General features: G+C 36.4%; 1 protein-coding gene across 3 annotated transcripts in view; it reads left to right on the top strand.

The window, feature by feature from the left end:
• The window catches only part of ATRNL1 (attractin like 1), a 742,727-nt gene that overhangs the window by 50,098 nt on the left and 672,955 nt on the right, over positions 1–19,674 (top strand). For all 3 annotated transcript variants that reach the window (XM_033841823.2, XM_073793921.1, XM_073793922.1), the window contains exons 7-8: positions 2,043–2,130; positions 10,742–10,997. In XM_033841823.2, the coding sequence (XP_033697714.1) occupies positions 2,043–2,130; positions 10,742–10,997 (344 nt within the window). The remainder of the gene's footprint in view (positions 1–2,042; positions 2,131–10,741; positions 10,998–19,674) is intronic.

The raw sequence follows: 19,674 nt of genomic DNA, 5'->3' as shown, positions 1-19,674 counted from the left end.
GAGAACTGCGTGGATGCTAGCTTTATCTGATTTTTTCAGCTGATAATTTTATTTTATGAACTATTCAATACTATTCAATAATAGAATAAAAGAGGAGATAAGAATAATTTGATTATCAATGTTGTTTTCAGGGGTGATATTCATAATTTGTAATAACTGATGCAACTTGGGCATCAATCAGTTGGAACTGACCCTGGACAGTGTACCATAATGGTGTATACCCAAAAGGGTTGCCATATTCAGTCGATAAATATACAGGACACACAGTTAAATTTGAATTTTAGATCAACAGTGAATAATTTTTTAGTATGCATAAGCCTCATAATTTTATTTTATTTTTTGGTTTTGTCCCAAATATTGCATGGATCATACTTATACTAAAAAATTGTTGTTTATCTGAAATTCAGGTTTAACTGGGCATTCTGTATTTTATCTGTAAACTCTAATTTCTGAAAATACTCGTCCTATTAATTTTGGGGATCAAAAAAATTCTGTGTTAGGAGATTGCTTTAAAACTATGACTGAATAAGACTGGAATTAAAGTATGAAATAAAATAAAATAAATTCTGGAGAGAGGGGGGAAGAATTTTAGGTAAATATTTAAGTGAACAATTAGTAGAATTCTGTAACACAATAAATGAAGGATAAAATATAGTAGAAAGAATTGAAAGAGAGTTGGTAGGATTAAAATGAATTGTTAAGATATGCAAAGAACCTGAGGAACCGAGAGTTAAATGTGGAAAAGAAAAGGAAATTAACTATGATTCATGAAAACGAAAAGGTTGTGAAAATAAAGTAGAACTTTGGATTAAACTGTGGTATTTGCAAAGTAGAGTTGTGAAGACAGAGTATAGTTGTCAAGGAAACATGGAGATCCTAAAAGTTTGTGTTCTGTACAAGTTAAATAGCATATTTTAAATTAAGTGATGAATTTTACTTGATATTCTCCTAAACATATGTTTTCTATTTGAACCAGATAGTTTAATTTTTTTTTTTTTGTCTGAAATCTGGTTCTTTTGGTTACAGTGTTTATTTAGTTTTATAGTAAACTAGAGGTATCAGCTTAGAAGTAATCAGCAACTTTGTTGCTGTTTTCACAGGTTAGAGAATATTTTTTCATTTTTCTGAATGTGGTTTAGCTGTACGTAAGGATGTTTAAAAGCTTTTAGAAGTGATGGTGTCAGTTATAAGTTGATTTATCTTCTGTAGTAGAATTTAATTGAGGTGTAGATGTTATGCTTAAGACAAATTATTCAGTAAATAATATAAAAGTTTTGTATTAGTGTCTATTAAATTAGAGAGTATTTTACGGGAACATTTATACATCGACATTAGAATTAATATGTATTCATGGGCATAGCAAATTGTTTTGAACACTTACTTTGTGCTTAGTACTTGGGATCTGTCAGTGCACATAATGAATATCCCATCTTTGTGAAGTTAGTGAGGAAGGACAGGCAATTAGAAAAAAATGTAATTAGCATGATAAATATGTATATTATAAATAAATTATATGTACATATATTCATATACAGATATAGATAGATAGCAAGATAGGTAGCAGGGGTAAGCAAATCAGGAATGCCAAAGAGGAGGGAGTTGCACTCACAAATGTAGTGGTGTAGGCTTCATGGGAAAGGTGAGAGCTGAGCAAAGACTTGAAGGGGTCAGACATTGGCAGAGAAGAAAGCCAGACAAAAGCCTTAAGGTAGGAGCTTCAAGGAGGCCCAGGTGACTTTAAAAGTGTAGAAGAGCTCACTATTGTTTAGGTTAATCGGCTGGTTCAGAAAAAATTAACTCCGGTAATAAATAGCCTAGTCAAGTTATTGTATATTATACATTCGGATGATTGAATCCTAATTTAGACTAGGTATATCTTGAATGAGTCTCTATTAGAAATTTCTAATATGGTATATGAAATTATGAGTTTATTCTAATTGTTTTTGAATTAATGAATATTTAAATACAAGAAAGCATATGCAAATTACAAAACTGAAAATGAATCTTAGCTTATGAAGTTATTTTTTTTTTCTTGTTTTTAGTTACAATTTAGAAAGCAGTATATGGAATGTAGGAACTGTATCAAGGGGACCTCTCCAGAGATATGGGCATTCTCTTGCTTTATATCAGGTATGAATCCTGCTTTAAATTTTAATCTTTTTTTTTCTTTTTTTAGACTTTTTAGGAAGAAATACTAAATCTCAGATTTATTTCAAACATTTAGTAAGAACAGTAGATCATATGAATCACAATAACTTGAGATGTCAAAGACTTTTATACTATTTTAGTAAAAATAAAAAGATTTTAATACAGTCCTCCATTGAACATGAGAAGAAATGAAGGTTGAGTTTTTGTCCATGATATACATAACAAAAATTTACCATATTAACCATTTTTAAGAGTAGAATTCATTCAGTGGCATTAAGTATATTCAAGTTGTTGTACAGCCATTACTGTTATTTTCAGACTTCTTTTCATCTTACAAAACTGAAACTCTATACCCATACAGTAGCTCCTCATTTCCCCCTTTCCCCAGACCTTGCAAACTACCATTCTGCTTTCTGTCTCTGTGAATTTGACTATTCTAGGTACCTCATGTAAGTGAAATCATACAGTGTTTGTCCTTTAATGACTGGCTTATTTCACTTGGCTTGGTGTCCTCAAGATTCATCCATCTTGTAGCATGTGTCAGAATTTCCTTCCTTTTTACGTCTGAATAATGTTCTGTTGTATGTATATATTGCACTGCATTTTGTTTATCCATTCATCCATCGATAGATACTTGGGTTGCTTCCACCTTTTTGGCTATTATGAATAATGCTATTATGAACATGGGTATACAACTATCTTTTCAAGTCCCTGATTTCAATTCTTTTGGATAGATAGCCAGAAGTGGAATTGCTGGATTGTATGGTAATTCTATTTTTAAATTTTTGAGGAACTGCTATATTGTTTTCCACAGCAGCTGTAACAATTTTACATTCCTGCCAGCAGTGCACAAAGGTTTCAATTCCTCCATATCCTTGTCAACACTTGTTATTTTCCTCTTCCTTCCTTTCTTCTTTCCTTCCTCCCTTCCTTCCTTCCTTCCTTCCTTCCTTCCTTCCTTCCTTCCTTCCTTCCTTCCTTCCTTCCTTCCTATAGTAGCCATCCTGATGGATGTAAAGCAGTATCTCATTGTGATTTTGATTTGTATTTCCTTAATGATTTGTGGTATGTAACATCTTTTCAAGTGCTTATTGGCTATTTGTATGCTTTCTCTGGATAAACATATATTCAAGTCTTTTGCCCATTTTTAACTTTTTTTTGGTGTTGAGTTGTAGGAGTTCTTTATATATTCTGGATTTTATCCCCTAATTGGATATATTATTTGCAAATATTTTCTCTCATCCTGTGGGCTTTTTCACTCTATTGATAGTGTCCTTTGATGGGCAGGTTTTTAATTTTGACACAGTCCAATTTATCTGTTTTTTCTTTTGTTGTCAGTGCTTTTGGTGTCATATCCAATAAATCATTGCCAAATCCAATATTATGAAGCCTTTTCCCTATGTTTTCTTTTAAGAATTGTGAGGTTTTAGTTCTTAGGTCTTTAATCTGTTTTGAGTTAATTTTTGTTTAGGATATAAAGTAAGGGTCCAATTATTTTCTCTTACATATGGATATTCAGTTTTCCCTGCACTATTTGTTGAAAAGACTTTTCCCCCATTAAATGGTCTTGGCACTCTTGTTGAAAGCATTTGATCATATATGCAAAGATTTATTTCTGAGCTCTCTAGTCCTTTGATCTAGATCTGTGTTTATTCCAGTACCACACTGTTTTGATTAGTGTAGTTTTGTAGTAAGTTTTGAAATGTAGAAATGTGAGACCTCCAACTTCAGTCTTGTTTTTCAAGTTTGTTTTATTTATTCAGGGTCCCTTAAGATTCCATAATAGTTTAGGATGGATTTTTCTACTTATGCAAAATGTCATTGGGATTTTGATAGGGATTGCTTTTAATCAGTTATTTTTATGTATTTGTGGGGTTCATGAATTTAGCATGATTAAAATCAGGCTATTTAATTGGTTTTTATTTTGAATCAACAAAAATTCATGTATTTTGTGGACTGTGACTACACTCTTCAAATCAGAATTTATATATTTTCTGTGCTTGTTTAAGAAATTTTGGAAAACACGGGAGCAATGTAAACAATAAACTACCACTGTTTTGTTCTATGCATATGCATGTTTAAGAAATTAAATAAAAATCTCTCTGTGTACATATGTATGTGGATATATGTTTCTTTGTTTTCTTTCAGTTTTTTGATTTATTTCATTTTCTTGTAACAGCTTTATTGAGATATAATTGGCATACGATACAATTCATGTGTTTAAAATGTACAACTGAATGCTTTTTAGTATCTTCAGAGTTGTGCAATTATCTCTTGCATGCTTGTCAAAATTGCAGTGTTGCGTAATCAATTTTAGAATATTTTCATCACCTTGTAAAGAAGTCCTGTACCCTTCAGCTGTCACCCTTGCCCCTCCCTGTGTCCTCAAGGCCATTCTCTATGTCTGTGTCTTTATTCCTGTCCTGCCCCTAGGTTCATCAGAACCATTTTTTTTTAGATTACATATATATGTGTTGGCATATGGTATTTGTTTTTCTCTTTCTGACTTACTTCACTCTGTATGACAGACTTAGGTCCATCCACCTCATTACAAATAACTCAATTTCGTTTCTTTCTATGGCTGAATAATATTCCACTGTATATAGGTGCAACATCTTCTTTATCCATTCATCTGTTGATGGACACTTAGGTTGCTACCATGTCCTGTCTACTGTAAATAGTGCTGCAGTGAACATTGTGGTACATGATTCTTTTTGAATTATGGTTTTCTCAGTGTATATGCCCAGTCGTGGGATTGCTGGGTCATATGGTAGTTCTATTTTTAGTTTTTTAAGGAACCTCTGTACTCTTCTCCATAGTGGCTGTATCAATTTACATTCTCACCAACAGTGCCTCTCCACACCCTCTGCAGCATTTATTGTTTGTAAATTTTTTGATGATGGCCATTGTGAGGTGATACCTGATTATAATTTTGGTTTGCATTTCTCTAATGATTAGTGATGTTGAGCATCCTTTCATCAGTTTGTTGGCAATCTGTATTTCTTCTTTGAAGAAATGTCTGTTTAGGTCTTCTGCCCATTTTTGGATTGGGTTGTTTGTTTTTTTGATATTGAGCTGCATGAACTGCTTGTATATTTTGGAGATTAATCCTTTCTCAGTTGCTTCGTTTGCAAATATGTTCTCCCATTCTGAGGGTTGTCTTTTCGTCTTGTTTATGGTTTCCTTTGCTGTGCAAAAGCTTTTAAGTTTCATTAGGTCCCATTTGTTTATTTTTGTTTTTATTTCCATTTCTCTAGGAGGTGGGTCAAAAAGGATCTTGCTGTGATTTATGTCATAGAGTGTTCTGCCTACGTTTTCCTCTAAGAGGAAGCATATTTCCTCTCTGCCTACTTTCTGGGGAGTTTTTATCATAAATGGGTGTTGAATTTTGTCGAAAGATTTTTCTGCATCTATTGAGATTATCATATGGTTTTTATCCTTCATTTTGTTAATATGGTGTATTACATTGATTGATTTGCGTATATTGAAGAATCCTTCCATTCCTGGGATAAACCCCACTTGATCATGTTGTATGATCCTTTTAGTGTGCTGTTGGATTCTGTTTGCTAGTACTTTGTTGAGTATTTTTGCATCTATGTTGATCAGTGATATTGGCCTGTAGTTTTCTTTGTTGTGACATCTTTGTCTGGTTTTGGTGTCAGGGTGATGGTGTCCTTGTAGAATGAGTTTGGGAGTGTTCCTCCTTCTGCTATAGTTTGGAATAGTTTGAGAAGTATAGGTGTTAGTTCTTCTCTAAATGTTTGATAGAATTTGCCTGTGAAGCCATCTGGTCCTGTACTTTTGTTTGTTGGAAGATTTTTAATCACAGTTTCAATTTCAGTGCTTGTGATTGGTCTGTTTATATTTTCTATTTCTTCCTGGTTCAGTCTCGGAAGGTTGTGCTTTTCTAAGAATTTGTCCATTTCTTCCAGATTGTCCATTTTATTCGCATATAGTTGCTTGTAGTAGTCTCTCATGATCCTTTGTATTTCTGCAGTGTCAGTTGTTATTTCTCCTTTTTCATTTCTAATTCTGTTGATTTGAGTCTTCTCCCTTTTTTTCTTGATGAGTCTGACTAATGGTTTATGAATTTTGTTTATCTTCTCAAAGAACCAGCTTTTAGTTTTATTGATCTTTGCTATTATTTCCTTCATTTCTTTTTCATTTATTTCTGATCTGATCTTTATGATTTCTTTCCTTCTGCTAACTTTGGAGTGTTTTTGGTTCTTCTTTCTCTAATTGCTTTAGGTGTAAGGTTAGGTTGTTTATTTGAGGTTTTTCTTGTTTCTGGAAGTAGGATTGTATTGCTATAAAGTTCCCTTTTAGAACTGCTTTTGCTACATCCCATAGGTTTTGGGTTGTCATGTTTTCTTTGTCATTTGTTTCTAAGTATTTTTTGATTTCCTCTTTGATTTTTCAGTGATCTCTTGGTTATTTTGTAGCATATTGTGTAGCCTCCATGTGTTTGTATTTTTTACAGTTTTTTCCTGTAATTGATATCTAGTCTCATAGTGTTGTGGTCGGAAAAGATACTTGGTACAATTTCAATTTTATTAAATTTACCAAGGCTTCATCTGTGACCCAAGATATGGTCTATCCTGGAGAATGTTCCATGAGCACTTGAGAAGAAAGTGTATTCTGTTGTTTTTGGATGGAATGTCCTATAAATATCAATTAAGTCCATTTTGTTTAATTTGTCATTTAAAGCTTGTGTTTCCTTATTTATTTCATTTTGGATGGTCTGTCCATTGGTGAAAGTGGGGTGTTAAAGTCCCCTACTATAATTGTGTTCCTTCCGATTTCCCCTTTTATGGCTGTTAGTATTTGCCTTATGTATTAAGGTGCTCCTATGTTGGGTGCATAAATATTTACCATTGTTATATCTTCTTCTTGGATTGATCCCTTGATCATTATGTAGTGTCCTTCTTTGTCTCTTGTAATAGCCTTTATTTTAAAGTCTATTTTGTCTGATATGAGAATTGCTACTTCAGCTCTCCTTTGGTTTCCATTTGCATGGAATATCTTTTTCCATCCCCTCACTTTCCGTCTGTATGTGTCCCTAGGTCTGAAGTGGGTCTCTTGTGGATAGCATATATACAGGTGTTGTTTTTGTATCCATTCAGCCAGTCTGTGTCTTTTGGTTGGAGCATTTGATCCATTTACATTTAAGGTAATTATCGATATGTATGTTCCTGTTACCATTTTCTTAATTGTTTTCTTTTTGTTTTTGTAGGTCTTTCCCTTATCCTGTGTTTCCTGCCTAGAGAAGTTTCCGTAGCATTTGTTGTAAAGCTGGTTTGGTGGTGCTGAATTCTCTTAGCTTTTGCTTGTCTGAAAAGCTTTTGACTTCTCTATCAAATCTGAATGAGATCCTTGCTGGGTAGAGTAATCTTGGTTGTAGGTTTTTCCCTTTCATCACTTTAAATATGTCCTGCCACCCCCTTCTGTCTTTCAGAGTTTCTGCTGAAAGATTAGCTGTTAACCTTATGGGGATTCCCTTGTATGTTATTTGTTGCTTTTCTCTTGCTGCTTTTAATATTTTTTCTTTGTATTTAATTTTTGATAGTTTGATTAATATGTGTCTCAGCATGTTTGTCTTTGGGTTTATCCTGTATGGGACTCTCTGCGCTTCCTGGACTTGATTGACTATTTCCTTTCCCATGTTAGGGAAGTTTTCGACTGTAATCTCTTCAAATATTTTCTCAGACCCTTTCTTTTTCTCTTCTTCCTCTGGGACCCCTATAATTCGAATGTTGGTGTGTTTAGTGTTGTCCCCGAGGTCTCTGAGTCTGTCCTCAGTTCTTTTCATTCTTTTTTCCTTATTCTGCTCCCTGGCAGCTATTTCCTCCATTTTATCTTCCAGCTCACTCATCCGTTCTTCTGCCTCAGTTATTCTGCTATTGATTCCTTCTAGAGTATTTTTAATTTCAGTTATTGTGTTGTTCATCACTATTTGCTATTTAGTTCTTCTAGATCCTTGTTAAATGTTTCTTGTATTTTCTCCATTCTGTTTCTGAGAATTTGGATCATCTATACTATCACTATGAATTCTTTTTCTGGTATGTTGCCTATTTCATCTTCATTTATTTGGTCTTGTAGGTTTTTACCTTGCTTATTCGTCTGTAATATATTTTCTTGTCGTTTCTTCTTTTTGATGGTTGGGGCTGTATTCCTGTCTTACCGGTTGTTTGGCCTTAGGTGTCCAGCCCTGGAGTTTGCAGGCAGTTGGATAGAGCCGGGCCTTGGTGCTGAGATGAGGACCTCTGGGAGGCCTTACTCTGATTAATATTCCCTAGGGTGTGAGGTTCTCTGTTGATCCACTGGGTTGGACTTGGAGCTCCCACCACAGGAGCTTGGGCCCTACCTCTGGCCTGGGAACCAAGAAAAAAAAAAGAAAGAAAGAAGGAGAAAAGGAGCAGTACGATATCAAAGAATAAAAAAACAAAAAGATTTGAAAGATAAAAGATATATTAGGAAAAGTAAAAATATAATTGCAACAAGGTAAAATAAAACCACAACAGAAAAAAGAAAAAAAAAGGTGGGGGGAACAAGCCAAAAGGAGACAACAATAACAAAGTATAAAGAATAAAATAAAATTAGAAAAATAAAAGATTTACTAGGAAAAATAAAAATATATATGAGTCAGCAAGGTAAAGCAGAACCCCAATCTAAAAGCGGAAAAAGAAAAAGAAAATAAAAAGCCTTCGCTATGTGGGAGGAGTTTAGGCGGGGGTGGAACTTAGGCAGGGGTGGGGTTTAGGGTGGGCGGGACCTAGGCGGGTCGGGGGTGTGACATTTGAGCATGGGGCAGGGCCTAGGCTCAGGACCCTTGCAGCCAGAAAAGGCCCTGGGGGCCAGGCGTGTGTGGGGCGATGATGTTCAAGCGTGGGGCAGGGCCTCTGCTTAGGACCTGGCAGGAGGGGAGAGGCAGCAAGTGGAAAGGAGGGCCTCTGGAGTGTGGAGTTCCGGAGTTTGGAGGTAAGGCCCTGGGTGAGGGTGTGTTGGTGGGGTTTAGGCCCAGCCTGTTGGAGGGAGTCTCCATGTGTAGAGGTGGGGCCCTGGGTGGGAGTGCAGGGCAGGGTTTGGGCTCTGCATGGCAGGAGGCAGGCTCCGAGGGCAGAGGATTAGGCCAGGGAGCCCAACAGTCTTCCCAGTGCCTAAGTGGACAGGGAAAGCGCTGGCCCACTTCCGTTCCTTCACGTCCTTCCTGCACCGTCTCCCACAGGGTCTCCCCTGACCCATTGGATCCTTAACCGTGGGTGGGTCCCACTGGGTGTAGGAACTCCTCCCCTGCCCCAGCTGCCCCTCAGGTGTGCCGGTCCTGGAGGTCCAGCCTTTACTTTTGCTCCCCCTTCCCACCCTCCCACTCCCTCAGGACCTGTGTGGCTGGAGGGGGCCAAGGTGGGCAGAGGATCAGGCCTGGGATCTCAACAGGTTCCTGGGAGTCCAAGTGGGCAGGGGAAACCTGGCCATGCTCCCTTTTGATCCTCTGCCCTCCCAATGGTTCCCCAATTTCCCCCTTCCGGCCTGAGTTCCCTTCCCCTCCCCCAGCTGCCCTTGAGGGGCGCCAATCCCGTCCTGCCTCCACTTCTCCCCCATCACTTCCCCAATGCCCCACGTTTCTACCCTATCACTGGGAGTTCTTCCCATCCCCTTAGGTGTCCGTGGTCCCCCACCGGTGCCTGGTAGGTGCCCTAGTTGTGCGGAGACATGAATTCTGCATTCTCCTAGTCCACCATCTTGACTCTGCCCCCTCTAATTGTTTTTTTATTTCTTAGTATTCTCTGTATACAAGTTCATATCATCTACAAATAGAAATATTTTACTTTTCTTTTCTAATCTTTATACCTTTATTCAGTTTTTGCATATTTGTTCTGGCTAAGCTCTTGAGTACAATGTTGAATGTAAGTGGCAAAAGCAGGCACCTTTATCTTATTACTGACCTTGGTGAAATATCCAGTCTTTTACCATTAAGTGTATGTAATAGCAGCTTTCTGTTTTTCTTAGATGCTCTTTATTAGGTTGAAGAAATTCTTTTCTCTTTCTAGGTTGTTGAAATAGTAATGATTTATATATCATTCATTTCAATCATATTGAAATTGTATAATTTGTAAGTGCTACAAGGTATTTGCTCGTAGCCGTGAGAAGTGGTAATAAAAATGTACTCCACATAATATATGCAAATGTGATCTACCTTTCTGGTGAACAATGATGAAAACAGTGAATGACTGAGACTAGCACAAAGCAGTACAAATAGATGGTAAAATTCAAATTTAACAACTAGGGACTCAACAACTAGGATAATTAAAACCATGGTTAATTGACTACATAACTTTTAAATAAAATACCTTAAAGTAACTTTTTGTAAGTGTGGATTTTCCCCCTTCTTGTAAGGAAAAGAAGTAATTATCACTACTTATGTGTTCTCATTTGACTTTTTACAAATAAGAACTATGTCTTATGCATGTTGTGAGCAATTACTAAAATTTAATGTTTAGTCTTAATTAGTCTTAATTTAGTCTTTATTTTTAACTAATATATCTTGCTAAGATACAAATATTTTTTTATTAACATATGTTTTTTTAATTTACAGGAAAACATCTTTATGTATGGAGGCAGAATTGAAACAAGTGATGGCAATGTCACAGATGAATTATGGGTTTTTAACATACATAGTCAGTCATGGAGTACAAAAACTCCTACTGTGCTTGGACACGGTCAGCAGTATGCTGTGGAGGGACATTCAGCACATATTATGGAGTTGGATAGTAGAGATGTTGTCATGATCATAATATTTGGATATTCTGCAATATATGGTTATACAAGCAGCATACAGGAATACCATATCTGTGAGTTACTTTGAACATGTAACTATGTACTCTTCTTTATTGGTTGAGAATATTTTATCTATAATAAAATCTTCATGTGAATTTAGTCAAAATGGTTAGTTATTTGAAATTAGAATTATAAACCAAGAATTAATTCTTTCTAATATAAACTTTTTTATGTTAGCTGTTGTCCTTTAATATGTAAGTTATCTTCTTAGCCAAATGTGCGGAAATGTTACATACTAGACACATTTTCTAAGAATTGAGAATATGTATTTTAAATATCTGAAATTCCAATAGATGGTGCTATTTCTTTGGATTTTACTTATGAACCGAAAGCTAAAACTACCCCGTTTCTTAACTATGCATTCCATGATTTCAGGATTTTTCATTTTTCAAGGTTCTGTTTCTAATCTTATTGCAATATCTCTATGTATGTATTACTCTTCTAAAGTAAGCTTCCCAAAGACAGTCTTTTGGCTTCTATAAAAGATTATATCTGGTGTGTGAAGGTGACTGGGGCAATCTACATATGACTCTTAAATACTCTAATTTATTTTTCTGGTACTTTATTTCTTTGAATTCTTTATGACATTTTCAAACAGTTGTAAGTTGTTTTTTTTTTTAAAAATTTGCCTACAGATGTGTATATGCTATGTTTGCTATTTAAATTCAGGAACATACTCCATTTCCAGTTCTAGCCAGGATTATGAACTCAAGTTTTTGGCCCTTTTGTGTATAGACAACTATATTCAACTATTTAGAGTCCTTGTGTAGTCTTGATGAGAGAACTCATTTGCAGATCACCACTGGCAACAACAAGAGAGTGCTTGTGTGTCAGAGGAAGACTTCCTTCTGAATTTTCCACTGTTTCCCCTTCAGTCCTTTTAAGTGACCTTCTCTTTTTCACATCCCCAGTACAACTGGGCTAGAATTGGGATATGTATCCTCCTTACTTCTTACTGTCATTTCCACTCTATTTTTACTCCTTCCTCCTTTAAATCACTCAACTTTGAATCTTACATCATCAGACTATACCACCTACTACTTCTCCATCTTATACTCCTCTGTTGCTCCTTTGATCACTGTGCTTAATTCCTGGAAGAATATAGCTTCTGGCTCACTGTCTCTGTCCTACATATATTAGCCAGATATTTTTATGGATATTTTAGGATCCATTTAAATACTTCTGTCCTCTCAATTTTTTGATCTCTCTTACAAAGATCTTGTTTTCCATCCTGTTTGGGTCTTTCTCTTGCATTGCGGTACTCTTGACCTTGTGTACCTGCTACGAATCCCATAATTTCCATTTCAAGTATCTTACTCTTCAAGTGCTGCTCATCTTTCCAGCTTACTCCTGAAGAGTGTCCAGACACTGGGAATTCTTCAGCCTTACCAGAGCCTTTAGTCCGTTGAGCCTCTGGTCAGTGCTTCACTCTCTCTCACCCTCTCTTGTCTGTACTTCTCATTTACCGAGTTTTAAGTTCATAATCACCAATCTGTCTTACAGTTTTCCAAGATGACTGTTTCATATGTTTTCCTTTCTCTCTTCAGACTTCCAACACTTCACTCTTCATCATTACTCTCTTACTTCTTATTTTACTGAGAAAATAGAAGAAATCTAAAAAGAATTCTGGTGATAGGAACATTTTAGAGTGTAATGGTTAATAAATGCTGCATTAAATAAGCCTGTTTACACACATTATTGTCATAACAAACTCATGGTAGCAGTGAAGCACATGTAGGTGAGTCATTCTCATTTTTCAGATGGGCCCAAGAGTCGTTTAATTAAGAGTAACAGATTTTCTATGTAAAAAGGTTGTTTTGTTTTTGGTTTTATTATAGTGTTCAGGGCATGTTGTAGGTATTATTTCTGCTTTTTGTAATTTATTGAGATTTTCTTTGGGGCCCAATTTTCATAAATGTTCTATAGATGCTTGAAAAGGAGGTAAATCCTATAATATCAAAGTATAGCATTTGATACATATATATAAAATCTACTTTATTGATTATTCTGTTTAGGTCTTTTCTTCCTTACTTATTTTTAACTTGATCTATCATGCTCTGAAAGTTAATAAAAGTCTAAAAATATTAGTTTATTTCTGCCTCTTTCTTCTTGTGTATTCTGGAATTTATGCTTTATGGAAGTTGCTATTATGGATATTCATAACTTATATATTTATTGCAAATTGTATCTTTTAATATTATAAAGTGCTTTGTTCAGTGTTTTTTGATCTGATTTCAACATATTATTAATATTATGGCTCTTGGTTTTTTTTGGTGGGGAAGTCAGTCTTTTCCCTGTGTACCTTTGCCCATTCCTTTATTGTTAACCATTCAGAATCACGTTGTTTTAAATGTATCTCTTGTATACAAGAGAAAGTTGGATTTTGCTTTGTGATTCCCTCTGGTTTTTGTACATTTTATGTACGTTTTATGTTTTTTTTAAAATTACTTTGTTGTCTTTTTTTGTTTTTAATTATAGCTCTTCTTGTGATCAGGGAGAGTGAGGCCCATTTTTTTGTGGGAACAAGAGAGGTAATATTTGAGATCTACCATTAGGCTTCTTCCATGTTCCTTGTTTTTTGTCTTCCTTTCTGCATTCTTGCAGCTTTCTCTATCTGATTCTCTTAGTTTCACTGGCTTTTTGCATGTTCGCACCTGATTTGGAGTTGGTGAGTTTTTTTCATTTCTAATTTCTCTGGAAATTTAATTTTCTTTTTCTTTCACTTTTCCTCCCCATGTTTTCCTTATTTTTTATGTCTTCCCTGAGGAAAACGGGAAGATTCAGGATTAAACTATTACCATGCTTGTACTTGAACCATAGGTGATGACTTTTTAAGTTTTAAAATGAATACTTTAAGTCGACAGTTAACCATACTTTTACTCTTTGATCAACCTCCAATTTACAGGCTACTGTTTCTACTAATTTAATTCATATTGTTTTACTTTGAACACATTTGACATTATTATAAGTATTTTATGCTAGGGGTCACTATCTTTTCTGTAAAGGGACAGATAGTAACTATTTTAGACTTTGTGGACCATATGGTCTTTGTCAAAACTAATCAGCTCTGCTGTTGTAACATGAAAGGAGCCATAAACATAAACAGATGGGCATGGCTTTGTTCTAGATTTAGCCCTGGGTCTTAGTTTGCCTACCCCTGCTCTAGAGAGAGAGTGTGGACTTCTGGGGGCCTAGCAACGTAGGTCCAAATTAAGTTAAACTTTTGGCATGTGGTTTTTTTTTTTTTGAGTTTGAATGTAAGATGAATTTATGCTCCAAAGTGACATTATGTTTAGTCTATGCCCAAACTACTTTTTTCCTCTATGTAGAGCCAGAGCTGAAATAGATGTTTTCTGTCTGCCTCTGCAGAACAGATTTTTAAAAACCTCACTTTTTCATTGATGGTATAACCCTTTAGGGATCCCGGCTTTATATAGAAGTTCCTTGATGCCATACCTGCATGGGTTTACCTACAGTATTGGCCATTGAAACAAATCTATAGGCCACCTGATTGGTACATGCCTTCCCTACCCCATCTCCCTACTGGTTATAGTTTACAGTTCACAGAATATATTTTACTTTTTTCATATTTCCCTTTATTGAAGGATAGTCTCATTCAGTCCTGAGATGTGGTGGTTATACTTTCCACGGATGGTTAGGAAGGCACAATAAATTTATTCTAATCTTCTCTGAATGGTAAATGTTGGTATGGATTGTTAACCAGTAAATTCATTGGTTGGTAGGTTTTCGGTTTTATTTGGAATAATTTTTTTTTTTTTTTTTTTTTGTGGTACGCGGGCCTCTCACTGTTGTGGCCTCTCCCGTTGTGGAGCACAGGCTCCGGACGTGCAGGCTCAGCAGCCACGGCTCACGGGCCCAGCCGCTCCACGGCATGTGGGATCTTCCCAGACCGGGGCACGGACCCGTGTCCCCGGCATCGGCAGGCGGACTCTCAACCACTGCGCCGCCAGGGAAGCCCTGGAATAATTTGATTACAAAATGTCAAGTGTAGTTTTGGTAAATTTTAAAGTATTTCTACAGAGGGTTTTTTTTTTTTTTTTTGCCTTATTCTATAACCAAAATACTATTTCTAAATAAATTTATCAACAGGGTATTTTTGGTTTGATTTTTGTCCTATTAATTGTATTATTTGTTAGGTACCTTTATGAATGTAGTATAAGGTGGAAATGGGAAGAATACATGATTTATGAGTTTTATAAGAATAGTAGGTGAATTATGAGTAGTTTTAAAATGCTATAAATTATTTAAGTACAAAGTAAAACTCATCAGTTTTTCTAAAATGATATCTTAATAATAAAAAGTTAACATATTACTTGACTCCTAAAGCATTTTGAATTTGTCACTTATTGTTAAAGTATGTGATGTCAAAAAAATAATCTGTAAGTACTTCCACTTTGGAAAGTACTTATGAAAGAATACAAAACAATAGGTATATATAAAGATGTTGTCAGAATAATTAAGTTGTGTATACCATAGACAAGTGCTACTTTAGGGAACAATACTATGTTAAGTAAGGCTGCTCTGAGTATAAGTAATGGGATAATTTGTCATCTTAGTTATAAGTGAATGCTTATGTCAGTGGAGAGAGTTAAAATTTTTTTCCCTCTGTTCTTAGTGGGAATTACTACACTGTGATGTGAGTTTAGGCTCTTTTTCTTGACTGATTTTAATGGCATCAACTACCCAAATGTATATTGGCTTTACTTTGGTTAACCTTACATGTTTAAAGCTTCTAGGAAACTAAGAAAAAAAGTTTTTTTGTTTGTTTTTAATTAAACAAGGGCTGTTACTTTAACCAGCATTGCAGTGAGGGTAACTGAAAAGAAAGCTGAAGTTATAGCATAGTAATTAATGAAAACAGTATTTTACTAGATAAAAATTTACTCTGGGGGCTTCCCTGGTGGTGCAGTGGTTGAGAGTCTGCCTGCCGATGCAGGGGACATGGGTTCGTGCCCCGGTCTGGGAATATCCCATATGCCGTGGAGCGGCTGGGCCCTTGAGCCATGGCCGCTGAGCCTGCGCGTCCGGAGCCTGTGCTCCGCAATGGGAGAGGCCACAACAGTGAGTGGCCCGCATACTGCAAAAAAAAAAAAAAAAAAAAATTTACTCTGAAGTATATCCTAAGGATATTGATCTCACCATTATGTAGAAATTTTAAAAAGAGACAAAAACTTCCAATTAACATACTCCAAGTGACCACTTACTCAACTTCTAATAATGTTGCAGATAATTTGAAGTATTTCTGGCTCAGTGCTTGGTACTGTGACTCTTCCCTGATATTTTGATAATAATATGATTTAAAACAAAGGAACCATCTGGTTAACTTAACTTTAATCATTTAATTTGAACACTGTACATTAACATTTGAAAAAAAATCTAAAATACTGCAGAATATTTTTTAGCTCTTGAAACTGTAGTTTAAAGTCTTAGGCACTGTCATTGCATTTTATAAACTTTAGAGTATCTATTGAGCCAAGGAGTACCTCCAAATATTGCGTTGACTTTGTAGCTTATAGGAGCACAGTTTTGGTTCCACAGATATGCAGTAACGCTTCTCAGCCAATGATGCATCAGGTATTTTTCCTTATCTTTGCAGAACTTATTTCTAGCAGGGTGATACAGACAATAAATAATAAAAAGAATAGGTATGTTTATATATGATGTGCTAGAAGATAGTAGTTTTTAGTAAAATAGAGCAAGGGAAGGGGATTAAGAATACTGTGAGGGTGGGAGGTAGTCACAAAGTAGGGAGGCCAGAGTAAGCCTCAGTGAGACGATGAATTTTGGTCAGAGTTGAATGAAGTGAAGGAGTTTGCTATGTGGATATCTGGGAGAAGAGTTCCCAGAAAGTAGGAACAGCTAGCGTAAAGGCACGAATATGCAGGCATGTTCAAGGAACAGTAAGGAGTCTGGGAATGCTTTGTTAATGCTTATTCTCTCTCTATAGAGAGAGAATAAGCATTAACAAATGAGTGAAGTAACAAATGAAGTTAGAGGAGTAACAAGCAGCAAGATCATCAGATTTCTGCCGAGTGTTTGTATTTTACTTTGGGTGAAATGGAGAGACACTGCAAGATTTTGAGTAGAGCAATGACATAATTTTTAAATGAATCGTTTTGGTTGCTGTGTTGAAAATAAACTCTAGGGAGGAACGAACAGAAGCAAGGAGGCCAGTTAGGAAGTTGTTACAGTAATCTGGGCAATGATGGTGGCTTAGACCAGGGTGGTAGTATTGGAGATGATGATAATCAGTCAGTTTGTTTTGTATGTTTTTAAAGTAGAACAAATAGTATTTGCTGAGGGTTTGGAGGTAGTGTCTGAGAAAAAATGAGGAGTCAAGGATGATTCCAGGGTTTTTGGCATGAGCCACTGGAATGGTGAAGTTGCCATCAACTGACGTGTAGAAGACTCTGAAGCAGGTTTGAGATGAAGGTGATTCGAAGGTCAGGAGTTCAGTTTGGACATGTTATATGTGAGATATCCATTAGACATTAAAGTGAAAATGTCAATTAGGCAGTTGGCTGTATGGATCTGGAACTCTAGAGAGAGATCTGGGCTGGCCTGGAGATATAAATTTGGGACTTCTTGGGATATGGATGGCATTTAAAGCCATGAAATTGGATCAGATCACTAAGGAAATGGGTGTAGATAGAAAGGAGAAAAGGATTGAGCCCAATGATAAGAGGTAGGGGGGAAGAAGGAAATAAGCAAGGAAGAGTACAGTGAACTAGAAGCTAAGCGATGAAAGATTATTATACAGAAGAGTAATCAACGGTGCCAAGTGCTGCTCTGCTGATGGGTCGAGTAAAATAATTACTAATGATTGACCATTAAGTTTAGTACTGTGCAGATCTTTGGTGATCTTGACAAGGACAGTTTTCGGTTTTTTAAATAAATTTATTTATTTTATTTTATTTATCTTTGGCTACATTGGGTCTTCATTGCCGCACGCGGGCTTTCTCTAGTTGCGGCGAGTGGGGGCTACTCTTCGTTGCAGTGCGTGGGCTTCTCATTGCGGGGGCTTCTCTTGTTGGGGAGCACGGGCTCTAGATGTGCAGGCTTCAGTAGTTGTGGCACATGGGCTCAGTAGTTGTGGCTCGCGGGCTTTAGAGCGCAGGCTCAGTAGTTGTGGCACACGGGCTTAGTTGCTCTGTGGCATGTGGGCTCTTCCCAGACCAGGGATCGAACCTGTGTCCACTGCATTGGCAGGCGGATTCTTAACCACTGCACCACCAGGGAAGTCCCGACAAGAACAGTTTTCGTGTAGTGTTGGGGTTAAAAGCCTGACTTAGATTTAAGAGGGAGTTAGAGGAGTGGAATCTGGCACAATGGGCAAAGTCAGTTCTTTCAAGGAAATTTGTTTGTGAAGGGGAGCAAAGAAGTTAGTGGCAGGAAATATAGGATGTTTTTAAACCTGGGTTTTCACAGAAGCAGACCATGAAACAAGGATTCAAGTGAATCTCACTTGGAAAATGTAGGTAACAGTCTTAGGGGAGATGAGAAGTAATGCAGGTGTGAGAAGGCAGCCATTAAAGGGTCTGTTAATAAAGCATTTACCACAGTGGTGATGGAATTTAATTACCCAGGCATTAAATCAACACATAGTATTTGAGTCCTGTGGGCTGTCTCTCCAAAGTCAGTCCATTCTTTAGTTGAAGATTTGTTTCCTTGAGTGTGGGTTGATTTATATGAAAATGTGTGTAGATATATAACAACAGAATACTAGAGAAAATAGCTTCTGTGGAGCACATGTAAATAGATCTGGCAGAGAAATTTTTTATCAGGCACCCTAGCGTACAGCTTCTAAAAGTGTATGGTTATTAAGTGGTTGGGAGTGACAGTAACCTGTAAGCTTCATGGAAAAAATTATTGGAAATGATCAGGAAAATTATCAGGGGAATGTATAATGAGGAGATAAGTTTGCAGTAAAGGCTCTATAAACTTGTTTAAGTAACAAAGTGGAGGTGGCCTTTATAATTGTGTAATGATGAAAGACTCTCAGTGTTCCACAGCTATACTTTGTGCCTTTTTCATTTTCTGGAAGTGGTTTAATTATCCTCTAAATTCCTGTAACTCTTTGTTTATAAATGAATATGACACATATACTGCTTTTTATAGGTATTGTTTTTGTACTTGCATTTTTTTCCCAAGAAGTTTAGAGAGGAATCCTGCTGTATCCTCTTTGTATGGCTACTTCTAGTAAAGTGCCATGTATTAAGTGCTTGATAAATATTTGTGGGTGAATGAATAGGGTTTTCAGCAGTATTCTTTAAAAGTGAATCTATATATTTCCTGAATGTTTTAAAAGTATATTAGCCAAATTATTTAAATTGTGTACTGTGCATATTATCCTTTTTCTGGTGGTGATGTGATTCATATGGTACTGTGTTTGATAGTCTTCATTTGTCTCTCCAGATCTACCCTTCACTATTCCATTCTGCTCCCATGCCCTGCAGCTTTCAGTTGGGGTCAGCTGGTAGGAGGCACCATCAGTAGATCTGAAGGTGGGAGATGAGTGAGGTTAAGGTATTTTATTCCTCCAACTCTCTCCCTGCTGGATTTTCTTGGGTTAATTGGGTTGTCCTACTGAAGGCTTAACTTTCTGGTGTTCTTCCCCCATACACCTACTCTCTAGAGTTCTAGAAAACAGCCCCTCCTCTTGCTTATTTC

This window comes from Tursiops truncatus, chromosome 16 (assembly GCF_011762595.2).
Source record: "Tursiops truncatus isolate mTurTru1 chromosome 16, mTurTru1.mat.Y, whole genome shotgun sequence".
NCBI classification, from domain to species: domain Eukaryota; kingdom Metazoa; phylum Chordata; class Mammalia; order Artiodactyla; family Delphinidae; genus Tursiops; species Tursiops truncatus.
This window is presented reverse-complemented; position numbering and strand designations above follow the sequence as displayed.